The 27,637-nt window shown below is 38.9% G+C and overlaps 1 protein-coding gene across 7 annotated transcripts in view; it reads left to right on the top strand.

The window, feature by feature from the left end:
* Positions 1-13,762, top strand: part of LMO3 (LIM domain only 3) — a 63,186-nt gene extending 49,424 nt beyond the window's left edge. For all 7 annotated transcript variants that reach the window (XM_086756195.1, XM_086756153.1, XM_086756167.1 and 4 more), the window contains 2 exons: positions 600-725; positions 9,788-13,762. In XM_086756195.1, coding sequence (XP_086612321.1) covers positions 600-725; positions 9,788-9,893 — 232 coding nt within the window. In that variant the 3' untranslated portion in view covers positions 9,894-13,762. The remainder of the gene's footprint in view (positions 1-599; positions 726-9,787) is intronic.
* The last annotated feature ends 13,875 nt before the right edge of the window (positions 13,763-27,637 follow it).

Raw genomic sequence — 27,637 nt, 5'->3', positions numbered from 1 at the left:
ATGACTTGTTCATAAAATGTTCTTTTAATAATAGTGGTAAAGCTTTTAGCACTAGATGTCAAAAATGCGAAGAATATTGGCTTTTTCAAGTGTTATTTCTTTTCTAGCTAAAGTGTGCTTTAATAATAAATAGCACCAAAAGCCAAGGTTATGTGGCTCTCCTCTCCTCCGCAGAATCCAAGTGGAAGACTCTTCCCGCCTATGCAAACAGCTTGACCTCTGTCTGCACAGTTATGTAACAGCCCTAATGTGTTTACTGTTTCTTTGTTTAGTTTAACAAGATGTTGCTTTTATCAAGAAAGGTCAGTACCTGCAGTAAAAAAAAAAATAACATCACAATAGGTGCAATATTAGTCTGTCACTGCTTCATAAGGCTCTCTCTCTGGCAAAAAGGACTGTGCCTTTTTATTGTCAATTGGGCAGGTTTGTACCACTGAAGACCAGCCTTTCCAAAGGGAGATGTGCTGGGAAGTCAATCAAAGGCCAGGCAACTGCTGGGGGAAAAAAAAAAAAAATATATATATATATAAAAAAAAAAGAATGTGTCATTTTCTTTCAGTTAAGCATCTTCAGGAATATATTTCTTTCTGTATCTCCAGGTTATTTGGCGTTACAGGAAACTGTGCTGCCTGCAGTAAGCTCATACCTGCTTTTGAGATGGTCATGAGAGCTAAGGACAATGTTTATCACCTGGACTGTTTCGCATGTCAGCTTTGTAATCAGAGGTAAGAGAATTTCTTGAGTCTGTTCCATAAGCTAAGTACTAATTAGGCACCGGTGTGGGCATACATTCAAGCAAAGAGGAAACATCTACCATCAGTGGAAACGCAAGATTGTGAGTAAGACCCGGGTACTTTTCCTGGGACTGATACAGAACATCTTTCATGACCTTGGCCAGAAAACTTTTTGTGCCTCTAATCCTGCATCAAGAAACAAGAATAATGTTACTTCCTCTCCTTCAAAAGTCTGTCAAGTTTAATTAATTAGTATGTATAAAGGACTTTGAGATCGTTTTCTACAGAAGAGCATAGCAATACCATTTGTTGTGATTACATTAATTTAACTTGAATTCTTAATTTTTATCACATGCATTTCTCTTAAAGTACATGTTGTTTCTTACTGTTGCCAGAACTGTAATAATTTCAATTTAAAAGATGTTGTTCCCACCATTTTCTCTGTAGCAGCATTGGCCTTCTTATGCTGTATTTTTTTTTCCCTGTCTTAACTGTAGGTTATAAAAATCCCAAGGATCCAAACCTGACACTTTGTTCACCCATATGGTACAGTTGCAGAACGAATGTCAAAAATGGTAAAATTTTAACAACTTAATTTTTCAGAAGCAAATACAGCTGAACTTATAGCTACTGCATTCAGGGTGGTGGCCAAATCCTGTCACAGATTTCACCAAGAGCTCCATTTTTGACTCCACTAGAGCTGCTAGCAGCTTTGCCAGTGATTTCTATGAGGTCTAGGAAACAGGAGAACCAATTATGTCCGCTCCTTAATGTACTTATTATGTTTTTTCAGTTATTTCATGATCCTATTTAGAGTTTTATAGCGTTCATATTTTTTTTCATTTTCAGGTTGGAAGAAACACGAGATGTACATTTCTAGGGAAGTAACAAAAAATTAAGACAATAATAGTCTAGCACACCAAAGTTAGATACAGCTCTAAGTAAGCTTTGCTAACTCACCTTGTCCTACAGTGTATTATTTTGTAACACTGTAGTCATTTAAAAATCAAACATCCCTAAAGAACCATAAAATGTACAGCTGCTAATAAGTGTAGCACACTACAACTACGCTCTTTAAAAAAAAGCCAAATTGACCTTTTTCATCATGTTGCATGGGAAATTAAAATACCAGGCAAGTAATAACCACTGCTTAAACTATATAATAATGCAAAGTAATTATAGGTTCTAATGCTATTTAAAGTCCTGTATCAATTTTGCCTTGCCACAGAACTAAGAGGCTATATTCTCAGTAAGGCAGGCAGAGCCTCTGGTAGTACCCACTTAAGTAAGACACATGCACGCTCCTAGGTTTCGTTTCTTAAACCCTTCACATCCTTGTTTTTTTTCAAACTGTGGTTCTAGTATCATTATTAAAGTGCCTAATATATTTCTGTTGTCCGCTTCATTTATTACATGCCATAATGGGACTGCATATCTTTAGTGTTGGTTATGCACAATTAGCACTTAGTTATTGTCTTGTCACTTCAGCCCATACAAGACGAACTTCTTTAATGCAAGAAGTCAGCTAATCTTCATCAGTCAAGCAAAGCAGACAATGTTTGTTACCCTGAGTGCGAAAGATTGAAAGATTTTCATCATAGTTAGCACTCTTGAATCTGAGGAAGTGAACTTTCTTCCCCCCCCCCCCCCCCCCCCCGCAAAAAGTGAAGCTGTTGTGATTATTTTTAATATTCCTTTTTTACCATTACAAGTATGAACAATTTCACTTTGCGGTAATATACATTGTACTGTGCCCTTAGGCCACTGATCCCCCTGGAAAAGTGCTGTTAGGTGTTTCTGAAAGGGAGCTTTCCTGGGATATTTAATAATTCTTAGACTTGTCATTCCTGAGCCTTCAATCTAGTTTTTTACTTTGCAAGTAGTTTGGGCAAAGAGTTGCTGAAGTAGTCGTACTGGAGTCTTAGGCTAGGAACAAAAGAATTTATTTACCTGAAATAGTGTCTAGTTTATCTAGTTAAAACAGGGAGTAGTTCCAGAAGTTTCAGAGAATTTCAGAAATTCTCAAAAGTGGCCCTAATCCTGATTATATTGCAGTAGCTCTCGAGGAGCCTTATAAAACAGACTGCCTGTAGGGTACCTTTCTTCCTCACAATTTGGGGTTAGTGGCACTCCAAAGAATTAATTTTGTTGTTTTTTATCATAAATCCTATTTCATGGATGCTCCAGCTTAGCTCTTCTGTGGTTCCTATGGCAAAGCATCCCACTGACTACATTCTCTCATTAGTAAGTGGCTTTAAATCTTTTGTTTTTCATTACTTGTATAACAATGAAAAATAGAAATATTAGACACCTGACCCATCAACACTTTTGGAGGTTTTTTGTATCTGCTACGAAACCTCTTTTTCTTTTCTTTTAAACTGAATAATCTTGTCAGTCACTGTGCCACTAATAATTTCTGTTGCCCTTCTCAGGATCTTTCTTTCTTCCTCTAGTTAACCTAATCAAAACCAAACAGCAGATTCCGCGTGAGGATGAGTTTGTAAGGTGGCAGTTTAATTTTCTTCCTTTATCCCGTGCTGCCCCTTGGATGCAAAATAATGTTCTTGAGCTTTTTTAGACCTGCTCTTCCCTTTCATTCCAGCCACTATCCCTAATGTGGAATTTATTTATTGAAGAGAATATTTTTATGTACAGCCACACCAGAGATATCAAAAATCACCAACAGAGGTAGCAAGGCTCACCAGCTATTGCAAGATGTGTATGTTTGACCTTATTCTCCACCTTCACATTCTCTTTCCCTGCTAAATTTTAAAGCCTTTGGGTCATTCTTTATACTGATACAAGTACAGCATAGCTGGTGTGCTACTGCAGAGTATATAATGCTCTCCATTTGGTTCAGTATTTCAGATTTTCAGTTATCGTCTTCCGTTTAGGTTTTTTCCTTACAGAATATATGCAATGCTCATGAGTAGACTAAAGCATTTCTTCAGTTTGCATTACTTTTTCATTGCTAACACTGAATTTCTTCTGATGTTTTGTGCCTGGTTGCACCTTCCAGTCCCTTCTGCCTTCCAAGCTAGCTAATAATTATATTGACTCGCATCACACCAATCCTTGGGGCAGGCCCTTCTTTGAGCTCGCTGTTGCATGACCCTCGTATTCCTGCCCTTTAAATAGTTGATCCTGGCCCAGTGAGAGAGAGGCCTGCCCATTTTTGCCTAGTGCTTTTTGTGAAAGATTCGGTGATTTTTCTGCTTTTATGTACAACTTTGCTCTTTGCTTTATTATTTTTGAGTATCTTCCACTCACCATCCAGCTGAAGTCTCAGTGTGGATGGAAGTTAGTCCCCCTTGATTTCAAGGGACTTTTTTTCAGGCTATAAACTCCTTCTCTGAGCTAACTCATAATGTACCTGTGCCCTTTTATTGGCCTCCTGAAGGCTAGATTTTCAGAGTCAGAAGAAAAGCACATTGTCTCACACACTGTATTCTAGGAAGACAGACTGTAGACAGGACTGTAGACACAGACAGGACTGAAAGAGATCTCCTGAGCCACAGAGCCTGGTCCCCTGGTGTCAAATATGCACTGTCTCATATTTTCCCTTTCATAAAGCTGTTCAGCTCTAGGATCTAATTGCTCCATCCAGCCAGTTTTTGGCATGTTTTCCCCATTTTTTCTTGATGTTGATGCTTAAAGCTGTAGGGATTTTGTGAATATTAAGCTTTGCTCCTAGCCTAAAGGTTTTAGCATCCCCTTATCTTTCATGTCTCTGTCCAGCTTACTCCTAATTTGAAGTTTTTCAGTCTCCTAAATACCCTCAGACCTTAGTGACAGTCATCTTAATGGTGTGAGTGCTCCCCTTTCTTCTCTGTAAACATGTTAAACTTCTCCTCAGAAGCACTTCACCTCACATTGGCAGTAGCCCCAATATAGTTGATTTCTGCAGAAAATCTAAAGGGGAAAAAAATAGAAACCACTGGAAAAATAAACTTGTAAACAGACACAGCCTTTCACACTTTGTCAGGTTGCATGTGTGTGACTAGCAAAATGGAGTGGAAAATCTTGCAAGTGGGCTCAGCTCTATCTTTGCTTGACACTTTTGACTACAGCAATGATCTCAGTCTGCCTTTGGCTTTCCCACTTTCTGGAGTTTCTGTGTCCTCCCTTTCACTCTCTGTCGGCTGCTTTAGCAGTTTGTTCCGTATTTCTGTGATATTTTTCTCTCTGCCATCTGAAGTCAACTCAGGGTATGGTTTAAAACCCCCATCTGCTATCACTGAGGGGTGTTTAAATCAACTGTTCTACCCCTCTACCCGAAACAGCCTTTATTTTAATGGGAATGGGACTGAAAATGGTTACATGCTCATTCAAATCGTTATCCTGATGTAGCTATAAACACTTTACCTCCAGTATAAGCTGTAAAATGCCCACACAACGCTGCGTTTGTTCTCTGTCAAGCAGGGGAGAGGGACTGCAATGCCAGGGACATCCTTATTTCAAACACCAACTTTAGGTTTTTGCATGAGTGGTCGTTTTATAAATTGTGAAGCCTTGAATACTGCTTATTTTCATTGAGTCTCTCTAAATTTAGAATAAAAATTAATACATTTTCTGTACCTGCTTTTAAAAAAGTAGCAAATGAAAAGCACACCAAGTTGAGGTGTGTAGTTATAAGCTGAACTATGATTCTGTGTGTACTGGTAAAAATGTACAAACCCAGGCACAGCTCCCACTTTCCAGCCTCTGATGATGGACGGGCATTTTGACAGGACCCTAGAATTAGTAAACCATAGGTGTGGACTGATGAACTGTGATGTAAAAGAGTGGCTTTATTTTCTTAGTGATGCATATAGCTTAACATTAATTAGAGTTATACTGAAAACTCAAAGGAGCTTTAAAAAAATAAGAAAGGAGGAAAAACAGAGAACAAGTTACATCACTGATTGCACAGAGCAGAGGGGAAGGGTATGGGTGTGGTAAGTCTGAGCTTTCTTTATCCTAGAGGAAATCAATTAAATGCTTCCAGATTTTGTTTCTACAGAAACAAGGATCTGATATTACCAGAGAACGCACTTCACACACAGCCATCTTTGTTCACAGCAATATTTCTCTCGCTTTCTTAAAAAGTCTTCAGTACCTTGACACACGTCCTGTACATCAGAAAAGATGGCAGACAGCAGTGAGATCTCCAAAATAGCTGTTTCTGAAAACGGAAGTTTTATACTTCTTGTGTTTAGTCTAGGCACACCTTCCCCTTCCAAACAAGGTGATAACAGAGGTCATTTTGTAATATAAATGGCATTCATTTTGCCATTGTAAAATACGACAGGAGTTCTAGGATGTAGGTTAATTATAATGGTCGTTCTACTAATGTCACAGTAGTGTCAAAAGTAGTATTATCAATTTATGGCGGTAAGTCCAATCTGGCATGTTAATGCAGCCTATTGTATATTTTTTCCCGTTCATCTTGCATGCCTATTCAATAAATTGGGTGAGGGTTTTAGGGAAGGCTGAAGACTACCATCTGCCTGCTAGAAGCAGGCAGCGTCTTATCTCATTACATACAGCTAACCCAGTGGCATCTCAATGTGCTTCTTGATTCCATTTGATATACGTGCACAAATTGTGCCCTGATTTACATTCTGTGACAATTCCATAAAAAAGGACCCCAACACTTGCCAGAGGTGGAAGGCTAGGTTTGAATATACCTTTCCATTTTAAAGCCAAGCCAGGTTTAAATCCTGGAGTTTGTGAGTATCCTTTACTGAGCTGCGAGATTTAGCTCTTTGACTTCAGAAGATGCTAAATCTGCTTTGAGAGTCAACTAAGGCTGAAAGTGGGGATGGACAGAATTTGTCATACTTCATCCATCTGCTTGCCTTGTCTCATTGTACTGGGGAGCTAGCATGCCGTGTTTATATACTTTTCACCTGGTGCTTACCTCTTTGTCACCTAATGAGTGCATAATTCACACATTTAATACCCAGGGGCACATGCAAGCCTTACAGTCAGTCTTTGCCAATGTGTCTGTGTGAACTTGCACAATATGAAAACAGTTGCAGAATTTGGCCCGTGAGTATCACAAGTAACAGGTTTCCCCCAAGGCACAGAGGATCACCCCCAGTGTGCAAACGCAGCCCCAGATGAACACAGAGAGTGTCTTACCATGCAGACAGACCCTCACCCCACAGGTTATCACACAGGCAAGCACACCTAGACAGGCTGCTGGCAGCCTCTTCGCTAGACAGTTGTACACTTGGAAGGTAAATGATTTGTGGGACTGTGTATGTTTAAAGCCACTCATGCATAAAGCTGTCAAATGCCATGTAGACATAGGTAGAGCATTTCTGGCTCGACATATTAACATAGCAAAAGCAAAAGGCCTTGACACTTTTTATTGGGAAAGGCATCCTGACTCCCTCGTGTAGCTGGTATAGTTTAATTCAAACCACGGCACTTCTCTGAGGGCTGAGAAACAAGATCCTTCAGCCAGGATTTTGATGCAAGCAGTGTTGCAAGAAGTCACGTGTGAAAAGTGTTGCTCTGCAAGTGAATTGTACTTCAGCGGCGTATTTTTCATTTACTAGATATTTTTTGAAAATTAGTCTGCTAAGCTTTGTATTATGCTGGAACACAAAAGAATACATAGCTGAATAGCATTCACAGTTCAGAGTTGGTGATTTCTGCTGCACGAGCGGAGGTGTTTGTGTCTCTCACTGGTGCCTGACACATGGGGAGAGCCGGCCCGCTGTGCAATAACCCTCTGATGTGGTGGGCAGACGTCTCCCGCTCAGTCCCTATCAGTAATCCTTGGGCTGACCGTGATGGAGTGACTGATTTGTCACAGTATCACTTCCTCTGCTTTAGTCCACATTAATCCATATGTTCCTTTAAGAGAAACTAAGAACAACTGGGTTTTTTTTTAATCTATCAATTTATTTAAATGTGACTTCTTTAGGAAAAACATTTTTTGGGAAAAACACTTGCGTATTAGCACTAGTTAAGACTCTTTTACCTAATCTGGTAAGATGCACAAAGGAATTTTTGTCAGCGTTGCTGTCAACGGACAAAAATACAAGGGATGGAAACTAGAGAAAACACCAAATAACTTGTTTGTTTCTAGAATTCTACATTTCAATACCCCTACTCAAAATACTTACCTGTTGTTAGCAGCCTAATATACGAGGATTGGGGTGAGAAGGATAGCAGGAACCGGTAAATTCTATAAAAGAGTCTTGACCGTAAACAACTTAAAGATTTGGGGATCATTCCATAATCTCTATTTTCAATCATCATCAGCAGCAGGCAGTAATCCTACAGAAAAAAAAAATAGTCCACAAATAAACAAACCAATTTTCCTTTAAGAGCAGAGCTAATTCTTTTCAATCCACTTTTTTATTACACTATTTTCCCTCTATCTATTTAGCTAGCATAAGGATAAATTTCCAAAGCTACCCAGTTGGAAAATAAATGGGTTCACTGTTTGTCTAGCATTCCAATCTTCACAAATGTAAATCAGTCCAACTGCTACGCATTTAAACCTCCAACTTCACAAAACATTAAAGGACTGCTTTCAATACGTAATTTAATCTGTGACAATTCACCAAGATTTCTGCTTGAACATCATTAGAAATTGACTGTCTGATAAAGAGAGACCACTATCAGGGGTCAGGCAGGTCAACCTGTGTCGTTTACGTAGTTTTACTGGGTCAACTACAGCAGGCACCACTATTTGAAGGTTAAATTGTTACAATTAAACACATATACAGCTATTCCCATAGCTACTCCGTTGTTAAATCTACCGTAAACAACACAAGCATTTATATCTGACCCTAATTGTGTCCAAGATGTCACCGTTTGGAAATTATACAAAAAAGGATATTATAATCCGTTACACATTAAACAATACTTGATGTGGTGAGATCCATAATTAGCTGGTGGAAACTGGTTTCATTTATTCACATCAGTGTTAAGGGGTTCATTTGGGTTGCTTTCTTTCATTTTAATTGGAATAATGTAAGCAGTGCCTCCCAATATATTTTAGAGCTGGAGAGTTCACTATAAACAAAAGCACGTAACCCTGCCAAGGCAGTCACTAGGGAAACTCTTTTTTCTAGGCATTGGCCCTATTCACTTGCTCCCTAAGCATCTTCAAGAAGATTGGCTTTGTCGGGGGGACGGGTTGAGGGGGGTGTCATTGAAGAGCCTTCTTATATTCAAGCGTACAGCTTAGCTGAGAAATCCGCCTTTACTCAAAGGGTGAAGCCAGCCAGGAGCATTAACATTACGTGATTTTCCTACTCATCAGAGAAAAATCAAATGAAATATTTCAGTAGCATTTTGTAGCAATCAGATTGTTCTGATGCACCTAATAGTATAACAAGGTAGGTATACTCAGGTGTACAGATACAGTAAGAGAGAAAGTAGCTAGCTGAGTAGCTAAATCAGCTCCTACAAGGGAAAAAAAAAAAGATTTCTCTGTGTACCTGCCTGTGTATCTCCAGTTGGCACCACAATATATGTAAAATTGTGTGTCTGCTAGGAAAGGTTCTCAGAACCGCCAGTTTAAATCAATTCTAGTAAAATATCCAGCTGGAATATAACAAGAAATTCTTACCGGAATGCCTGCACAAGACAAATGTAACGTATCGCAGATGAGTTTCCTACTGCACGTGATCACTTCGTTTTCCTTCTGATTTGTGTGGAAGCAGGACATTTACTTTTCACTCAACTCAGTAGCCTGAGATATTTATTCTGGTTTTTTCTGTGTGATAGTGACCTGATCCAAGACTCCTACGGTCTTTGGTGGGCTTTGAATGAAGTCTTTGGCTGGGGAAGGAAAAACGCTTGAATGCAGTAGATTTTGTTGAAAGCACAGGATTAATTCTGATACCAGAGCAATTCCTCTGCTGGGCTTTCACAGACGTGCACACATCTGCGTGCGTTGCAACAGACAGCAGAGGTGTGAGCCGTGCAGTCGGTAGAACAAAATCGTGAACACTTGTTGTACAATCCTTATGTGTAAGATCGTATCACATCTTTTATCCTGAAACTACCTTTTTTTTCCCCCCCTTTTGTTATTGTAATTTCAGATTTTGCGTTGGAGACAAGTTTTTCCTGAAGAACAACATGATTCTGTGCCAGACGGACTATGAGGAGGGTTTAATGAAAGAAGGTTATGCACCCCAGGTTCGCTGATCTGACGCCACACCATTAAGAATACAAAGCACTATGTTCTTTTATCTTTTTTGCTCAACATGTATATAAGAAATTACACAGGAACCTACTGAATAGCATAGATATAGGGAGGCAGAATGGTTGCGTGAAATAAAAGGCGGACTGCATCTGTATGTAGTGAAAATTGCTCCAGTTCAGAGTTGAATGTTAATTAAAAAAGGTACTGTACATACAGCTGGATTCTTTTTGCTTGCTCTTGGGGTTTTTGGTTTGTTTGGGTTTTTTGTTTCTTTTTGTGTCATTTGGCATGAGATGTTTATTTTGGACTACTGTATATAATGTATTGTAATATTTGAAGCACAAATGTAATACAGTTTTATTGTGTTACCATTTGTGTTCCTGTTTGCTTCTTTGTATTGTTGCATTTAGTACAATCAGTGTCTAAACTTAACTGTATATTTATGCTTTCTGTATCTACCAGCTATTTTAAATGAGCTGTATCTTTCTAGTAAAAAGAATTAAAGAGCAAATCCCAACCATTATGCTACACTTAGAGCTTAAGAATACTGTTTACATTAAAACTATTTAGAAAACTAATAACTCTAGCAGCACCTGCTGCTAATGATGCTGTGGTTAAGGGTCTATCTGCACTTCTGTTATAAGCCTCTATTTTTCAGGGGTTAAGCATCTGCTGTTTAATTGCATAGATTTTCCTCAAAGAGCACTTTTGTTATACTACAAAATTTTGAAAAACAAATTTGACCGGTTTGGGATATATTATGAAAGGTGCGAAAGTTAATGATTTTGGGTGCTGCTTTTGTGCCCCGTAGGCATTCAAAATGCCTGGATTTGATTTTTAATTTAGCTGGAAATTAAGCCCTAATGCAAATCAGTGCCTCTGGGTATCTTATTTTATATATATATATATAAAAATATATATGTTATTTTTCTGAGATCATTTAATTTGGGGGGAGGAGAAAAGGGAGAGGACTTCTGTTTATATACATTTTAAAAATTTCTTAAAATTTGAGAAGTCTTTCTCTCTCTCTTTCCTTTCTCTTTTTTTTTTTTTTTAATCAGGGCTTAACCCTAAAGTTTTCTGGGGCTGTCTTCTCAACAAACCCTGGAAAAAAGTGAAAGTAGAAGGCACTATAAACAGCCCCCTCTGAGGGGTCTATTTACAGTAAGGAAACGACCCCGAGCTGACACTGGGAGAGTGACTGGTTACTCGTTACCCACCTCAGTGAACACTGAAGGTGATTTAAATGCTGATGTGGATGGGACAAAACTTTGAAATACCAGAAATACAGAAAGTGAGAGCTACTACAGGAGACTGCACAGGTACTTTGCTGTCCATGACAACAACAGGTTTGTCCCATCAATACTGGCAATTAAAATCCTTTTGACAGAGGTGGAGTCACCGCTGACAGCTAGTGTTGGCAATCAGTCCGTTTTCTAGGCGAGGTGGACCTCTGTTTTTAAAGCCATGAAGCTATTGCATCAGCAGGATGTTCCTAAGTGCTCATGCCCCTGACAGAGCTTACAGGTGTTTGGCAAAGGAAAGCAGGATGAATGTTTAAAAAGTTCTTAAATGCATATTTAATTCTTTTCTCTTTGCCACTGTAACCTAGCCCACCCAGAAAACAGTCTGCATTTAAAAAAAAAATTAAGAAAAAAAAAAGAAAAGAAAAGAAAAGAAACCCACTATACCCTATGTTGCTATGAAGCTCAGCTCTTGTTTTTATTTAGACTAAGAACCCTCACCTCTGCTCAAGTTCAGTGCTGTCCTTCTGTCCTGTTGTGCAGTTTCAACATGTTTTTCCTGGGGATGGGGAAAGAAGCTTTGTAATGCAGTGGGGTAATTCCTCTAGTGTATGGTTTGGAGTACACTGCACAGTGGCTTCACTTAGAAATGGGTATTTAGTTCTAATGACTGTTGTTACGGTGTGGTTTTTGTTTCTGGCTGTGAACCCTTTTAAAAATAAGCATGGCTCACAAAACTTGACTTTGACTCATACAGGACCAGTAGGAAATGCAATGACTCCTCAGGCTGTTCTTGCTAATTTGAAGAAATAGCTCCACATAGTTTTCCAAATGAAATGTAGCCCTATTTTGTGGAGACTCTTCCTTCCTAACCTTGAGCACAAATCTCTCTTCCAGTCCCTTCCACAGTCCCTTAATGTCACTGGGATAACGATGCAGTTAATGTCAGAGGTACTATTAGGCTCTTCCAGATCTACTTCAAGTGCAATAAACAAGTTGTCCTTTCCATTAAGGTGAGGATGGCCAGAAAGGGAGGAATCATAATATCTTTTTTTTTGGTTCCAATTTCAATTTTCTCCTTCAGCCTCTGTTATGTCTTTTAGTTAGAAGACAGAAAGACCTCTCTTCTGCTTTCCACTAGTAAACTACAGACTGGATAGAAATCCTTGGATCAGAAATAAGGCTAGGAAACAGTAAAGAAGGGACCTTGGTTTTGTCTTTGACTTGCTTGTAAGCTTGGGCAAGTCACTCAACTTCTCTGTGCCTCAGTTGCCCCTGTCTGCTAAATGGGGCTATGCATACACTGCTTTTGTAAAGCATTTTTGTCTCTTCAGCAAACCAAGAGCTATGCATGTAAATGTTACTAGTAGCATTAGGACATCCTGGGAGAAGCAGAGCATTCGTATGTGCAGCAGGTAGCCACAGATCTGAGGCAGGAGAGCACCAAAACCAACTAAGCTGGTGGAAGGGTCTGTTGGGGATGAAGGCATCTACACACTAACAATGCTGTAAATGCTGAAGTACTCTCTTATTCACACAAAGTGCCACTGCTCAGCTCTCTATGGGGTAAATGAAGAGAGTGGAACGGGAAAAGAGTGGCTTATGGTTACATGCCATGTTACTCATATGTGCATGTGTGTGTTTTGTAATAGATGCTCGAAACAGGGAAAAGGGGGGTGGTCCTGCTGTGGAATAAAAATAGTCTCACCATTCTATCCACCTTAATTGATGTAAAGATAAAAAAATGTTGATACACTTGTTTGAAGTGCTGCAATGGTAAAGCATTACTTTGAGCACTTTTAGCTCATATATCTTATTCACATACATATCTAAAATTTGTATGCAGAGGAGACAATGTAAACTTAGATGTGAGGTAGGTTAGAGATTGATTGCACATTTTCCTGTATTTCAAACTTCAATCTTGCTCAGCTGTTACAATAATAACTGAGAGTTAAAATATTTAATGGAAACATTTACAACTTCACCAAAGTATAATACTGTAAGACAATACTGAAGACAGATTATCTGCCAGGCCGCTTTATTGATCTTTTTGATGGAGCCCTAGACCATTCCTTTGGGTTGCTTTTAGATACCTACCTTAAGTTTCCTTCCCCATCACTGTGTGTGTCAACATACTCTGTCTGCATACAGCAAAATGTTCTGCTAGTGACCGTTGCTCAGTCTATGCTCATTTGCCAGGCAGAAATGCTTCCACTTGCATCTCCTATCTTTAGGGTATTTTATCTCTATCTGTACAAATCTCTAACCAGACAAAATTAATAACAATAATTTTTTAAATCTGTTATTCTTGGGTTGCTGTTTTTCAAGCCACGCAGAAAAGTACAAATTATCAAACCTTGACTTTCAACTGTAGAAAGCTCCTCTGCCAACCGTAACCTGCAGTGTCTGTTATTTGCCGTGGCTGGGGGTGAATCAAGACAGCCTGGATTCTGCAGAAGCAGTGACCAGGGCTAAAAGTTGATCTGTTTCATAATTGTATCTTTATCTTGCTTAACATATTTTTTGGGTTGTTTTTTTTTTAAGCACACCCTCTTGCCTCTTCCTACTCTCCCAAAACGCTTAAATTTATGTTCATGTAATGTAAATAAAGAAAAATCCTCCAGCAACTCCTCAAATGTTCCTAATTGCCTACATATAAAATGACTTGAGGAAGATAGATTGAAAAGTGGTCAGTGAGAAGGGAAACTGCGGGGAAAACAAACAAACAGGGACTGTGGCAAGGTTTCGCCTGTACAGACAAAGTGCTTTAAAGGCTTTTTTCAATGTAATATACAGCAGCTTCTTATAATTTTCTCAGCAGTAGGTAGTTTACAGTCATCTGTACCTAGAACAAATCTTGTCAAAAATGAAGGTCTGTAGTGATTGCTGGGTATAATTTTATACATTTAGCTGATTCTTCTGAAAGCTTCCACTGTGCTGCTGTTGTCAGACTAAATTATCAATTTAGCCATTTGTTGTTTAATGAATAAAAAACTCCTATGGCATTGGAGATGTTGTGGTTTCAATAAAGCAAAAGCTTTAACAACTCAAACTACAGAAAGCAAAGTGTGTACTGTATATAAGAACAGTGTTTTTATTCTTTTAAATACCACTTTAGATTTAAAAAAAAAAAGCCAATTACATATTCACTTAATACATTTCTCCTACTTCAGTCCAATGATGCAGACCAAACCTGTTTACTGTTCACTTCAGTACCTTGCAAAAGGAAACCAAAATACAATATGTGCAAGGTAATAGGCCATTAGCACAAACATGCTCCCAGTAAAAATCTTTTGTGTAGGCACCCTTTCTAGAAGCTGCCAATTGTGGGTGATGGAAGTATTACAAAGGAAGTTATTTTAATACTATTTAAGGCATTAAAAGCCGAAGAGTATCTGTTTAAAGCCTTAAAGTAAGGGTTGCATGTATCTAATACCTTTTAAAATGCCCTTCTGCTGATTTATATTCATCCTGAACCTGCTAATAATGAGTATACATAAGCAAATACCATCTTCCACCTATTCAGCATGTCATTGGTATGAAAGCCCCAGAAAATATCTCACGTAATCAGTGTGTTCAGAGAGTTATCTAGCACAAATTACTCATTAACTCAATAGCACATAATAAAAAAGAACATCAATTAATTAATGAGTCACCCTCAGATCACTTTGATTACAACACAGCTCTGTTGAAACAGCAGTTATAAATGGAGCTGCCTCTCTTTATTCATTGTTTGCAATTGGCCCATTATTTTGCAGAGACCAGTGTCATATTTAACACATGCCTGCAGGTAATTGTGTGATTAGTTTCATAAATGGAGATGCAGACGGAGAACGCAGAGTGTCTTGCTCTGCATTCAGGTCTGAAGATGCTGGAAACCACTGCACCTCCTGCAACCTGCCGTGCCGGTGGACCTCTGCAGCACCCACGAGGCCAGCCTGCCTCCGGACTCCAAGGTCTTAGTGACAGGACAACACTCAGAACTAGTCATACTGACCTCGACTTTAATCTGTAGATCTCAAAACTCTGGGCAAACACCTTTGACTTAGGCCTCCCAACAGGCCATGTTGCTGGTATTTCACAGAGAAGAATACGTTGGCAGAGAGATTAAGTGGGCTGTCCAATATCATGCAACATGTCTACATTCCTCAAACCCCAATAGTGGCACGACTTGTAAAACCTCACACGACCGCCCCATCCTGGGCCTTGCCAAGCCAGGCTCCAGTGCTACGCTTGGAGCAACACATGCAAACTCCTCCTCGATGCTTAGGGATGGATCAAGGAGCAGGCAGAGGCTGAATGTCCAAAGCTTCCTTGTGCACTATATTTGATGAATATGAGCTGGGGACATGAGTGAGGAGGGCTGGTTGGTTAGGATTTTTTTCAAGTTTTTTAGAGGAAAGATGAATAAAAGAACACAAAGTCATCACCTAAGTTCCTAAACTATCTTGGTTAAATGCCATTCCAATAAGCTTATAGTGTAATTATAACAGTTCCCTTAGGTAAGTAAGAAACATCTGTTAGTAACACATAGCAGGTGTTAGCAATTACACGTACTGATTTTTTTAAAGTGTTTTTAATTAAAAAGAATTCTGTTTTCTGAAAAGGAAAACATGGTAAGTCCAAACAAGCTTTTGTTTGTGTGGCTCTAGATCATGTAATATGCAAAACGATAAAGGTAAAATCAACTTAAATTAGCAAAGGTTTGCACATTTGACTCTAGATTATTGCAATCAAAACCAAATTGGGATTCACTGCATTATTGTAAAGCACATAACATTAGTATTCTAAGCAAAGTCTCATCTAATGTATGAAATCCATACAGTTCATGTAATCACTGAGTACACATAAGTAGAGTGTTTGAACCTTGGAAGATTGCTATAGTTAAGCAAAATATGATAGGTATTGTAAGAAAGGAGCAATTTGCAAGAAATTCTGTATAATGGTTTCTTCACATTCCCTTTGTCCCACTACTGGGAAACAGTTTCTATATTATGTTAGAGCAAAATCAGACTATGTTGTCAAATTACTTTGAAAAACTTACCAAGAGCAATTTACATCTAGCAATGTGATACACTGTGCCATTGAGAAATAACAAAAAAGAGCCACATTGGAAGGCCAACTAATTGGTTTTAATCCAAATTAAAAGATAATAAGATGACAAATTTGTTTCCTTGTCCTGATGCTATCTCTCCATAGATGCCAAAATGAGGATATCAGGCACATCAAGATTTTAATCTCACCATAAACTTTCACTTTGCTTTTATATAAAATACATAAGCATAAACTAGTTAGCAGGGAAAAGAGCAAGCAGCAGCAACATTAGTACAATGTATGGATTTGTCTTTGTTTCCAGCTGGGATCCAGCTTGTGCTTGTTTGTCATATTTAAGTCTGCGGTTCCTTTCACAAAAGTGTCTTTAAACTCCAATGCAGAAATGTAGTCTTTCTGCCTACAGTTTGTAGCAATATAAATGAGATTATTTTTCTTTATGTTCTTCCCAACAGTGTGGTTTTTATGAGGAGACACATATATAAAATAATGGGTTTGAAGAACCCTATCAGTAGACTGTTATAGCAAAGAAAAAAAAAAGCATACGTATATTATTAATCTAACTGGATGCACAGATCTGGAAAGAAAGACCAGATTTTTAACCTTTTTTTTGCTTTCAGGAAACTTGGCTTTTATCCTATGTTATCCGTAAGTATTTCTAAGCATCTTTATATGTTATTCACAATATGTAACATTTGTTTAAGCATTTCTTTATATCAAGGTCATTAAAACTTCTATCAGTGGCATGCAACCAACACACTGCTTGTATTGTAACCAGCTTTCTGGATGAATAGGATAACAAAAAACATTATAGACCTTTTAACTCTTACAGTTACGTTAGTAAGAACTTCTAAATACTTACTACATAGCTTTATAGATACTTATTACATAGCTTTATTAGCCATTCATGATTGCAGTATAATGTCCAGGTATCCAAACCAGATGCCACACAGTTAACCAAACATATGAGCTATGAACAATCATCACATAGGAATCGCTATAAAAGTATTTTGATGGTTTTTTTTGTTCAAGCTGAAGCAGAGCATTTCAGTACTCACTGTACAAAATGCTTTTCTGGAGTACAGTAGCTTTGTGACAATGAGTGCATATTAATTGGAAAAAAAAAGATAAAGCAAGATAAATGTCTAACAAATGTCTCTAATTTAGAATGACAGCCTCACATTTGTTCCTACAGTCTCTCAATCATCATGTAAGTGATAAAATACCACCTCTAAGACTGTAGCAGTAAGGAAAATTTCTGCTTTAGCCTTATCCCAGTTTATTTTGGGAGCATTTTAATAAACCTTTTAATGCTCTTCCACTTAAAGTCCTTTTAAAAAAAAAAAGGAATCAGCTTTGCTGTGTTTTGTATGGCCAGCTGGAAGATCTGCCTAAAGGGAAGGTTCCCAAGCTGTGAAGCTCAAGTGGAGATGGGGATGTAAGCTTGTGAAATGAGCAGAGTACAAGACACACATCTCTCTTCAAAGTCAAGCTTGGTACCATCTACTCTAAGGGCACATGTTAACCCTGGAGCGAAGCACTTGAAGCTTTGACGTTGTGGTATCAGCAGCGCACACCTGGATCTACCAGCATGGGCTTTACTCTATATCTTTCTGTCCATTTTGAAAAGAGTGCTCAGGCACTCACTATGTCTTGGAAGCAGTATGAAGACCAATGGACTTGTGATTTTGAGATGCTAAAATAATAGTGATAGAGAGGGCCACAAGTGAAGTAGGCAGGACAGAGCATTGAAAACTTTCCATAGACGGAGTAGCAGGACTGTGCCAGGTCAGTAGTCTGAGTGATTAAAAGAAACCTCCTGCATATTGCCTACTATCAGCTTAGGCGTCCTGGCATGTCCTGACATCTAGCCGAAGTCCTTCTAACATACAAGTTACTTATTTTAGTAGTATGATGTCACAGCGTCAAGAGCTAGTGACATTTTCAATGACCTGAAAATCTCTTTAAACAATCTGCAAATTTCTGATGAACATCCCTATGCGTCCCGACACCTTTCCTTCTTTAATTGGGAGTACCTGATCTTGGAGTCTCAAAGTCATCTGGAAGCAACTCTGTGTAATTGAAGTCGTACTGCATAGGATCGGGCTGGTGGCATTTACTGGGAAAGTGAAGCAACACAGAACTATCATAAAATTTCAGGGCTGCAGTCACCCTTGTCTCATCATGTAGTATCGTAATAGGAAGTTTATAGAGAGGTTGAATTTTTAAGGACAGGCTGGGTATGAATTTGTTCCAAAGTTTTTATTGTGCTAATGAACTGTAACAGCTCTAATCTATTTTTAGACAGTGGCATTTCAAGTCTCTCTGCTCCTCAGTTCAAAATCCATAATGTGGAGATAATATACCACTTTTCTACCTCACAGGATCCATGAGGGTAGTAATTGTGGGATTTTGCAACAGCGTCAGTTAAGCATATAAAATATCTAAGCAGGATAACAGCAATACATATCAATTCTAGTTTAGGAATTGCCTAAAAACGCTAATTGCTGGATACTAGAGACGTACTAGGAAAAGGATTGCTCTGTCTTTATTTTTTCTTATCACAGTTCCACACCACCTTTTAATAGTCTCTGTCATACAGACACTTGGCTAGATGACAACTTTAGTCTGACCCAGAATGGCCATCTTATATTATATTCTTCCCTGAGGTACTGCAAGGACTAATATCGTGCAAAAGAATGAGAGGCCAGGAAAACAATTACAATCTATACAATTTATTTTCACATTCACAATTATTTTTCTACCATGTGTATGCCAATTATCCCTGCCTGCTTCTCAAGCCATTATTAATTGGTTGATTACACAAAGCAGAAACAGATGAGATGTGATCTGAAAGATCTGAAAGAGAGAATGAATAAGATCCTTGAGGCTAAATTCACAGAAGAAGAAAATGTTGCAGCTGTCATTTAAAAAGATGGTACCTTCTGACCTGCTACGGCTGTGTTTCCTTATCACTCCTATGAAAAAGAAAATCAAACAAAATTGAGCCTGTATGATATGCTCGGTGGGTCTTCTGTGTCCGGCCTACTATGGACAAAGAGCACTGGGAACAAACATGTTTTGGCACTGTTGGAGTACATAAGAGTAGCCAGTACAGCAAATTGTTCTCGTTCACCTGCTTTCTCACCCAGCTCTACCTCCCCCAAAGAGACAGTATTGCCCACTCTGTAGCATCACACATAGAAGCAACCTCTTCTGCTGTCTCCCTGAAAATAAAAAAAAAAAAAAAGCCTTTTTAAATTTAATTTTTCCTCCCATATCCACACCTTATTCTCCCCTCAGCCCCAAGCGCTGGAAAATCTGACATTTGCTCTTTCTTTTGTTATTGTTCACAATTAGTTATCTAATTCAGACAGACCAAAAATCAGTTACAGAGACTTGATTTGGACACATCTCTGATCATACACAAGGCCCATATAAATCAGATTAATTCTCACTAAAATCAAAAGAAGTGCTGCTGGTGACAGCAACAGAGATAGGATTTTACCTCTGGGAAGAATAAAGGGTAGCAGGAGGCAGCCCTCTGCCATTCTACATCAATTGCTTGCCACAGACCTGGCTAATCTTTTTAGCTAGTCAAAGCATATGGCCTGTTGCAGAAGGTCTCTGAATAACTCAATTGGAAGCCAGCTCAAGCCATGACAAACTGACTTTCACTCAACACCTTAGCTGAAATTTGAATATAGATTTTTAGAGCTGAAAACTTACTCTGATACACTATCATGGCCCCTGATCTCTCTTAAAGAGACTCAAGAATGGTCTTCCTTCAGGCTTCTCTCCTGCATGCACATACCTCTCTCTCCAATTAGACCTCAGTCCACTAGGTATTACTAATCCCCACACACCTGTGAGCTGCAAAATAATCTATTTCTACAAGCAGCAAAGCAACCCAGCAAGAACTCACATACAAAAGTTGAACACAATCAGATTAACACGAAAATAGGAAATTTGACTTTTAGTAGTCTTAGAGCATCCTACCCTTTAAGCAAGAAAGTCAGTGAAAATAAGGACTTTCAAAACCAACCCCTGACAGACCTTGCTGTAACAGTTCAGGATTTTTTTCTGTCCCTAGTAATCTCCTCTGCCTTTATCCCGCAGTCCTGTATCCCCAGAACACCACAGAAAGCCCATCAACTTAAGCCACCAGTGAAGGTGGGCTGACAGTAAGACACTGCAGCATGAATGGGGCTACTGAGGCACGGGCACATACCTGCCCATGGCTGCGACATTTGGCCTCTTTGATGACATAAGGCAGAGAAGTGTGGCAGGCTGCTGGGGGGAAAGGGGTAAAATGCAGTACTAATCCAGCCTTGCTCATCTGTCAGAGCCCATTTATATGCCTCATGGATTCTTGGATGGCGTTTTGACCCTTTCAGCCCAGACAGGCACGACATTAAGTATATCTCACCATTTCATTCACAAAAATTGAAAATACTGGGAGACAGGTATTTGTTACTGGTGCAAACTCGGAGACTTGTAATTGTTACATTTTAGACCCCTGGATATTCATTTGGACCCTTTCTCCTGGTAACGCAGGTTTGCACCTCTGCTCCCTCCTACCCTTTGTCACCCTTCCTGATGTCTCTTCCTACTGAGTCCACGATTCTGACAGCATACAGTTAAAAAGCTTAGGCAATGCCAGCGGCTGTTTAAAATGTAAAGGGACAGAAATGATTAGCTCTATCAAACTTTTTATTTTAATGGAAGTTAGCCAAGCCCCAGGCGTATTTGCACCTGCAATTGCTTGCTTCTTCCACTGTTGTGCCCCATAGATTTTCTTCTTTCAATTGACCCTAAGGCAATAACCCCCACAACATATCCATATTGTTCTCTGCTTTGTGCTGACACATTTTCAAATCACAGATTTATTGGTCAGAATTTTCACATTTAAAAACTCAGATTGTGCACTACAGTCCTGTATTTATTTCCAGACAGAAAAACAAAGTCTTGTACTGTCCAAATTAGCTAAACTGCAGTTAAATTAGACAAAGGAGTGTGTGGCATTGTTGTTTTTTTTCTCTGATTTAGTAGTAGCAATAGGATTTACCTATGCAGAGGACCCACACAAAATGGGTCTTTGTGCTATTCAGTCACCAGTAAAAAGTTCCAGGCATGAAGAGTTAACAGAAGAAAGAATAGAGAGGAAATGTAAGGGAGGAATCATCACCATCAAGGAGGTGAAATGGTTTTCCCCAAATCGCATAAGTCAATACCCAAGAAAACGGGAATCTCTTATTGCAGAACATGGTAAAGGTCCTGCTTCTCCCGGGTCAGATTGTACACAATTGTCCTCAAATATACAGGATTAGCCCACAATCTATCATTAAAGAAACAAATTCCCCAACAGTGACATCATGGACAATAATTATTTGCAGAGCAAATCCTTAGTCCCGTATTGAAATGAGTTCTACTCTGTCAAAAATACACATCGTGTGAAAGTTCCTGACTGATTGTTTTATGTCTGCCTCGAAACGTCTTCTGTACAGATGTTTCAACCTTGAAATCCCCTTTCTACTCCTTTTTTTAGAGCTTTGCTTCACTATGTATATGAAACCTCACCTCTTGGTCAGAATTGCTCCAGCTGAAGAGGACGAGTGATGATTCTGCCCCTCTGGAGCCAGTTAAGAGATATTTTAACTGGAGCATCTTGTAGTACTTATTTTTGGTTTTTGTTTTTTAACAGTGGCTCTGCATTATTGATTTTGGGTTTTATATGTTACAATATAGAAAGGGAGAAAGGAAATTTTTTTAAATGCCAAAGAGATCATAATGTTTTTTAGTTTGTTTTTCCTTTGCCAGAGGGACTACGTGCATGTTCACTTCTTCAGTTCCTCATGTTACAATCTGTTATGTTGTTATTGAAGGCTCAGAAGAAACTCCTGTTTGCATTTCCTTAATTAGCCTTTAACTTTCTGAGAAGGCAGAGAGAAAAGATTTCAATGAGTTTTAAAGACTGGTATTTCTGTGGCAACTGTCAGAAACTGAGATTACATAGGTGACAGCAAACTCTCTGAACAGACGTATCCTCTGGGAAAATAAGTAATGGTAATAGTGCCATAAGCCATTTGCTGCAAATTTGGGGTGGGGTGTCTTTCTATCACAGAATGAAAAATCCTTCTGCTGCAACCGCCCTGCCTTTTACTGGTATCTTCAAAGAGGATTGTATTCGAATGCAATTGCTTAATAGATAAGCATTTTATGGAACTTGAACATCTTTCTTTTTCAGAGAAGGCAGTCTCAAGGCCTAACGATAGGAACATCTTAATTTGCTTTATAATCAAATAACCGACTCTTATTGTGGATATCATGAATATGTTCATTTAGGCCATCAAGCAGCAGGGTATATAAGCTGGTAATTGACTTTAATATGTGAAAAGTAACATTAGCTAGAGTTTCACAGGTTTGATAACATCAAAGTAATGTACGAATTGATATGACTGGCACAAATTGGAATATAGAAAGTCATCATACTGGGTCAGATTTCCTTTCTACTCAGTGTTGTCTACTTTCCAGCTACTATTTGATCCTTTACAGCACTCTTTCTCACACCATTGGTCACAATGAATGCAAAGTAGGTCAAGAAGGATTAGAGAAATCTAATAAAAAGAAAAAAAAAAGGAGGTGAATATTAAAATAATTATTAAAATGAATTTTGAAAAGAAAAGGGTAAAACTTAAGAAAAAAAAAACACTAAGTTTATTGCTGGCAGTAGGTCAGTCCTCAGGGGTGGTGGAATGAAAAGTAGTTGTAATTATCAGCTCCACGTGTTTGTAGTCATTAGGGATTGCTAACTACCTTTAATCATGGCTATGGTTCAGTTCCCTCAGGGCAAGGGAGCAAGCATTTACACCTGCAGCCAGTAATTACAGCGACTTTCACTCCCCTAGCATGAAGGGAGCTGCTGCTGGCAGCCAGTGGCTGGGGAAGGTGGTGGTCAAGGGGGCTGCACAAATAGCCAAAGCCCACAAGACAGATGCTTTGCAAAACATTGGGATGCACCACTTAGGAATGAACACCGGGAAAATGTAGGTACTCAAAAGTAAGATAAAATGTTCCTCACCCTAGGTCTTATCTAGACCTCTAAAAGTTAAACAGCTAAAGCCATGATGTTCGATATAATTTCAAATGGTGATATGCTAATTTCCAATTACTATGTTCTTTAAAAAAAAAAAAAAGCTAAATTCTTGCCCCAGAACATCTCATCCCCTACACAGTGTTTTATACTTGTGTGTTGTATACATAGCTCTCTTCTAAGAGGCATAAAATGTTAATATATTTATATTGAAAGTTCTTGTACAAATGAGTATTTTATTTTTCACCACAAAAATAACATTTCAATTAAGCTTAATATTACATTTATGAGATTTTCAATTTAACTTTATATCGATTAAATTAGTGTTTTTGGTTTTCATCACCATTTCATTGTTATTATATGGGAAAAACCATGCCCAAGTCAATCCTTTGTCTTAAATTTTTGAGTGCCTTGAAGTAGGGAAATGTTACTTAGTAGTAAAAAATGAAAGTGTATGGAAAACTTTTCTCACATAAATTGCCCAAAATATTTTCTATTCAAACTTCAAGTAGTGTGAGTTGATGTTTTCACTTTTCAAAGGTGAAATGGGTAGTCTTCTGCCCAAAAGATGAAAACTTTTGGAAATCGTATGAATTAAAATGGGCAGAAGGAAAGAGCTAGAACAAACAGGACAGAAGATCTTATTTAAGATATAGGGACAATTATGAATATGTATAAGATGTATGTGTGTATATATATTTATTCCTGTGTACACATACACATTGTTATGCATGCAAATTCACACTGATAGTGCCTATGGGGTCCATTTGCTTATGACACAACCATCGCAACTCCGTTTGGTCGCTGGTAGCTGGGCTCTGTGTAGAGGGGTCGGCACACAGACGGACTCCTGCTGCTTTTTTGCTGGAGTGCCTATTATGAAGAACTACAGGACCAGAATGGATCAAAGGGAAAGATCAAAAGGCCAGATGGAGAGGCTGAGCACTGTGGCCTTTCCCTTTTTACAGGCAAAGGAACTGGTGAGGCAACAGGAGATCAACAACACGACTGGGAGTTAAACTCCCTTCTTTTCCAATCCGGTTGTGGGTTAGATCAGCAGGGCTGTGAACAAAATTAGGCATACCTGACAGCTGGTACGTTTCTTCAGGAGCTAAGATTTCCATAAAGGAGGTCTGAATTGCAACACCCATCACTGGGATAGCCCTCCTATACTCCGACAGTATATTTACATCTTGCGGTCACAGACCACAAGAGAGGGTTGTGGTGGTGTGTTGCCTTAGCAGAACCCAGTGGGCGTGCTGCAAGCTGAGATGTTATGTCATTTTCCGGGTGATTTGGGCAGAAATAAGAACTGGTATGACTCAACCCTTTGCTTCCTATGGAATTCATAGGAGCACTGTGACTACGATAGGCACTCCATGCATACATGATAGGAATGAAAGCATCAATCGTGTTGAGTTTCTGAACAGGAGGAATAGACTCCTCATAATGTCTCTTTGAGGCATCATACAGTACATAAGCTAGCCCTTCCTGGCCTTGAGTCTAAGATAATGGCAATATAAAATTAACATATTTCTGATAATTACAAATGGGCTCTTTGAAGTCAGTGTGATGTATAATAGTTCAGCCACTTCCCATGAAAAGATAACTTATTGCTTCTAGCCACCCTTTACTGGTCACTACAGAATATAAATAATTATATGCATATATATTTAGTCAGTAAAAAATAATTGTAAGAATATTTCATGGACTGTTCAGAGTTGGGCCAAGGTTAGAGGATTCCCCTTGAAATGTAAAGCAATAACATATAACCCTTTAGCAAAGGTTAAGTAAAGCCAATTTTCATTTGAGTGAAAGCATTTTATTTACGATTAGCAATATATTTGGCAAAATGTTCACTTTGCTACTAAAACAAAAATACAGGAAAAAAAATCACCAGCCTCCTCAAGAAAAGAGCTTTACAGGCAAGTCCAGAGTGCTGTTATTATGAGTTGCTCCAAAAGCTGAACTCGTAGATCATAACTTATTGAAGAAGGGAACAAAAAATGAACCAGCCTGAGCAATGAAGGGGTTAATTATTAGACCTGAGTTAAAGGTGTCCCCACAAGTAGGCACTTCATCAAGCAATGGAGTCAGGAAACAAGGGAGAATAGATGAAGGTGCTAGGGATAATAATGATGGCAAGTAATGATTTCCCTAGAGATGATCTGATCTATGGCCACAAGCAAAGAAAAAAGGCTAGAAAGTACTATAACATTACCTTGGAGTACTTAACAGACTCGAAAGCAGTAACCTGATGTCGAAAAAGGCCCATCACCCTGCTCATTTTAGGTAAAAGAGTTATGCCAAAGTACAAGAGGGGAATGCAAAATTCACATCTGAAATTAAACAGCTGAAAGGTATGATTTAACAATGCTCGAAACTCAATAAGCCAAAGATAAACAGCAAATTAGATGACTCAATGTCAGGAGGAAAAAACATCTTCCATCGATCCCATCGTCAAAAATTAATCTGCCTGAGAATGCCCTCTGCTCCAATCCCAGAACTGATGAAGAGTGGAGGAATAGAGTAAAACCTATGTACTAGTGCTTCACCTTCAGGCTAGACCCTGATTACAATCTCCTGTGAGACATTTCAGCATGAAGCGCCTCTCATGTTGGGACTGCAAAATTAAATTGCGATCAATACTTTACAAAAATAATTGGGGAAAAATGTTCAGAAGTCGGAGCTGTGCTGTGTGGCCAACAAACATGTGAAAGTTGAGGCGGGGGGGTTTGCTGAGGTTTGGGGTTTTTTTTTTTCTTCCTCCTCACCTTATCTTTCTGGGGGTTATTCTTCAGGATAGATCAGTTCAAAGGTGTCTCTTGATAATAGTGTTCTTAGAATAGTTTCACTCACCTTGTTAGGGAATTTCAGAAGCAGCAAAGCACTTACAGTGTACTAAGTGCATTATACTAATGCCATGTTTTGAATCTCTGCCTTGCCCTTTGTTTCTTCATTGTTATTTCAATCTAAATTTGTATGCCTTTAGTTATTTTTTAAATGATTGACTCTATTTGTGTGCCAAACCATTTCTTATTTTTAACTGATAGCGTTAAAAAGCATTGAAGTCACATAGAAGCAGGGATGCCTAAGAAAACACTGAATGCACCTTGTGTTTCAGTAAAATCGTTCTGGAGTTGTGTTAACACTTACATAAGCCTAAATGTCAAGATCCAGAGCTAAATTTAGAGTAAAATATGTGTAAATAAATCCGTCCAAGTCTTCGGCAGTTCCTACTACAGATTCTGCTACTTCTCCTGTTTTGAAGTGTCCCTGTCTTTGGTTATAGTGATTCCTAAAATCCACACACATACAATCTGGAAGAAAGCAGTAATTTTTAATTTGCTACTCTCACAACTAATAGAAATGGAGAGAAAGTATGAGCAGAATAAGATACTGTTCAAATTATCACAGGATTTTGTGTGTATGCACAGTTGGCAACAGATATTCTAGAGCTTATTGGCAGGTTTAGAAGTGTATTTAGGGTAAGCCAAGCAATTTAAGTGTTAAAATGTGGTACAAGATGTATCAAAAAAAGGAAGTGCTCATAACGTGTTTCAATAATGTTACTGTATAGCAAAGCACAACAAAGGGAAGGGAAGGTGCGGGAAGGGAAGGTGCGGGAAGGGAAGGTGCGGGAAGGTGCGGGAAGGTGCGGGAAGGTGCGGGAAGGTGCGGGAAGGTGCGGGAAGGGAAGGGAAGGGAAGGGAAGGGAAGGGAAGGGAAGGGAAGGGAAGGGAAGGGAAGGGAAGGGAAGGGAAAGTGCGGGAAGGGAAAGTGCGGGAAGGGAAAGTGCGGGAAGGGAAGGGAAAGTGCGGGAAGGGAAGGCGTGGGAAGGGAAGGTGCGGGAAGGGAAGGTGCGGGAAGGGAAGGGAAGGGAAGGGAAGGGAAGGGAAGGGAAGGACACCTCATTAATTCATGGTGGTGAAGGGAGCGCAGCCTGGGGTGGATGCTTAGGAAATATTTTGAAGTAGTCATCAGCCACTTGTTTGTTCTTGGCAGTGAAAACTGCTTCAAAAATGAGAGTATAACCCCTTTAGTTTTATTTAAATGCACAATGCAATGAAACAAAATAACTCAATGTAAATAATGTCTGTACATTACAATCACAAAACCTGCATTTTTCAAGTCATAAAACACAGCAGGAGGTGTGGTTACCTTAAGGAGGAGGGAAAGGGGGAATCAATCCTGAGGGATTTTATGAATCATAGCCAGATGCCTATAATCCCCTAGAGGTCTGATTATCTCATGACAACCGCTTTCATTGGAATTGTCTTATTGCAACCACCAAAAAGAAAGGAAGGGGGGAAAAAAAGCTTTATTTTAAGGGAAAAGGCAAATTTCCTGCTGGGGA

Source organism: Chlamydotis macqueenii, chromosome 1 (genome assembly GCF_036417535.1).
Source record: "Chlamydotis macqueenii isolate bChlMac1 chromosome 1, bChlMac1.mat, whole genome shotgun sequence".
Classification (NCBI taxonomy): domain Eukaryota; kingdom Metazoa; phylum Chordata; class Aves; order Otidiformes; family Otididae; genus Chlamydotis; species Chlamydotis macqueenii.
The sequence above is the reverse complement of the archived record's forward strand: the minus strand, read 5'-3'. Positions and strand labels throughout refer to the sequence as shown.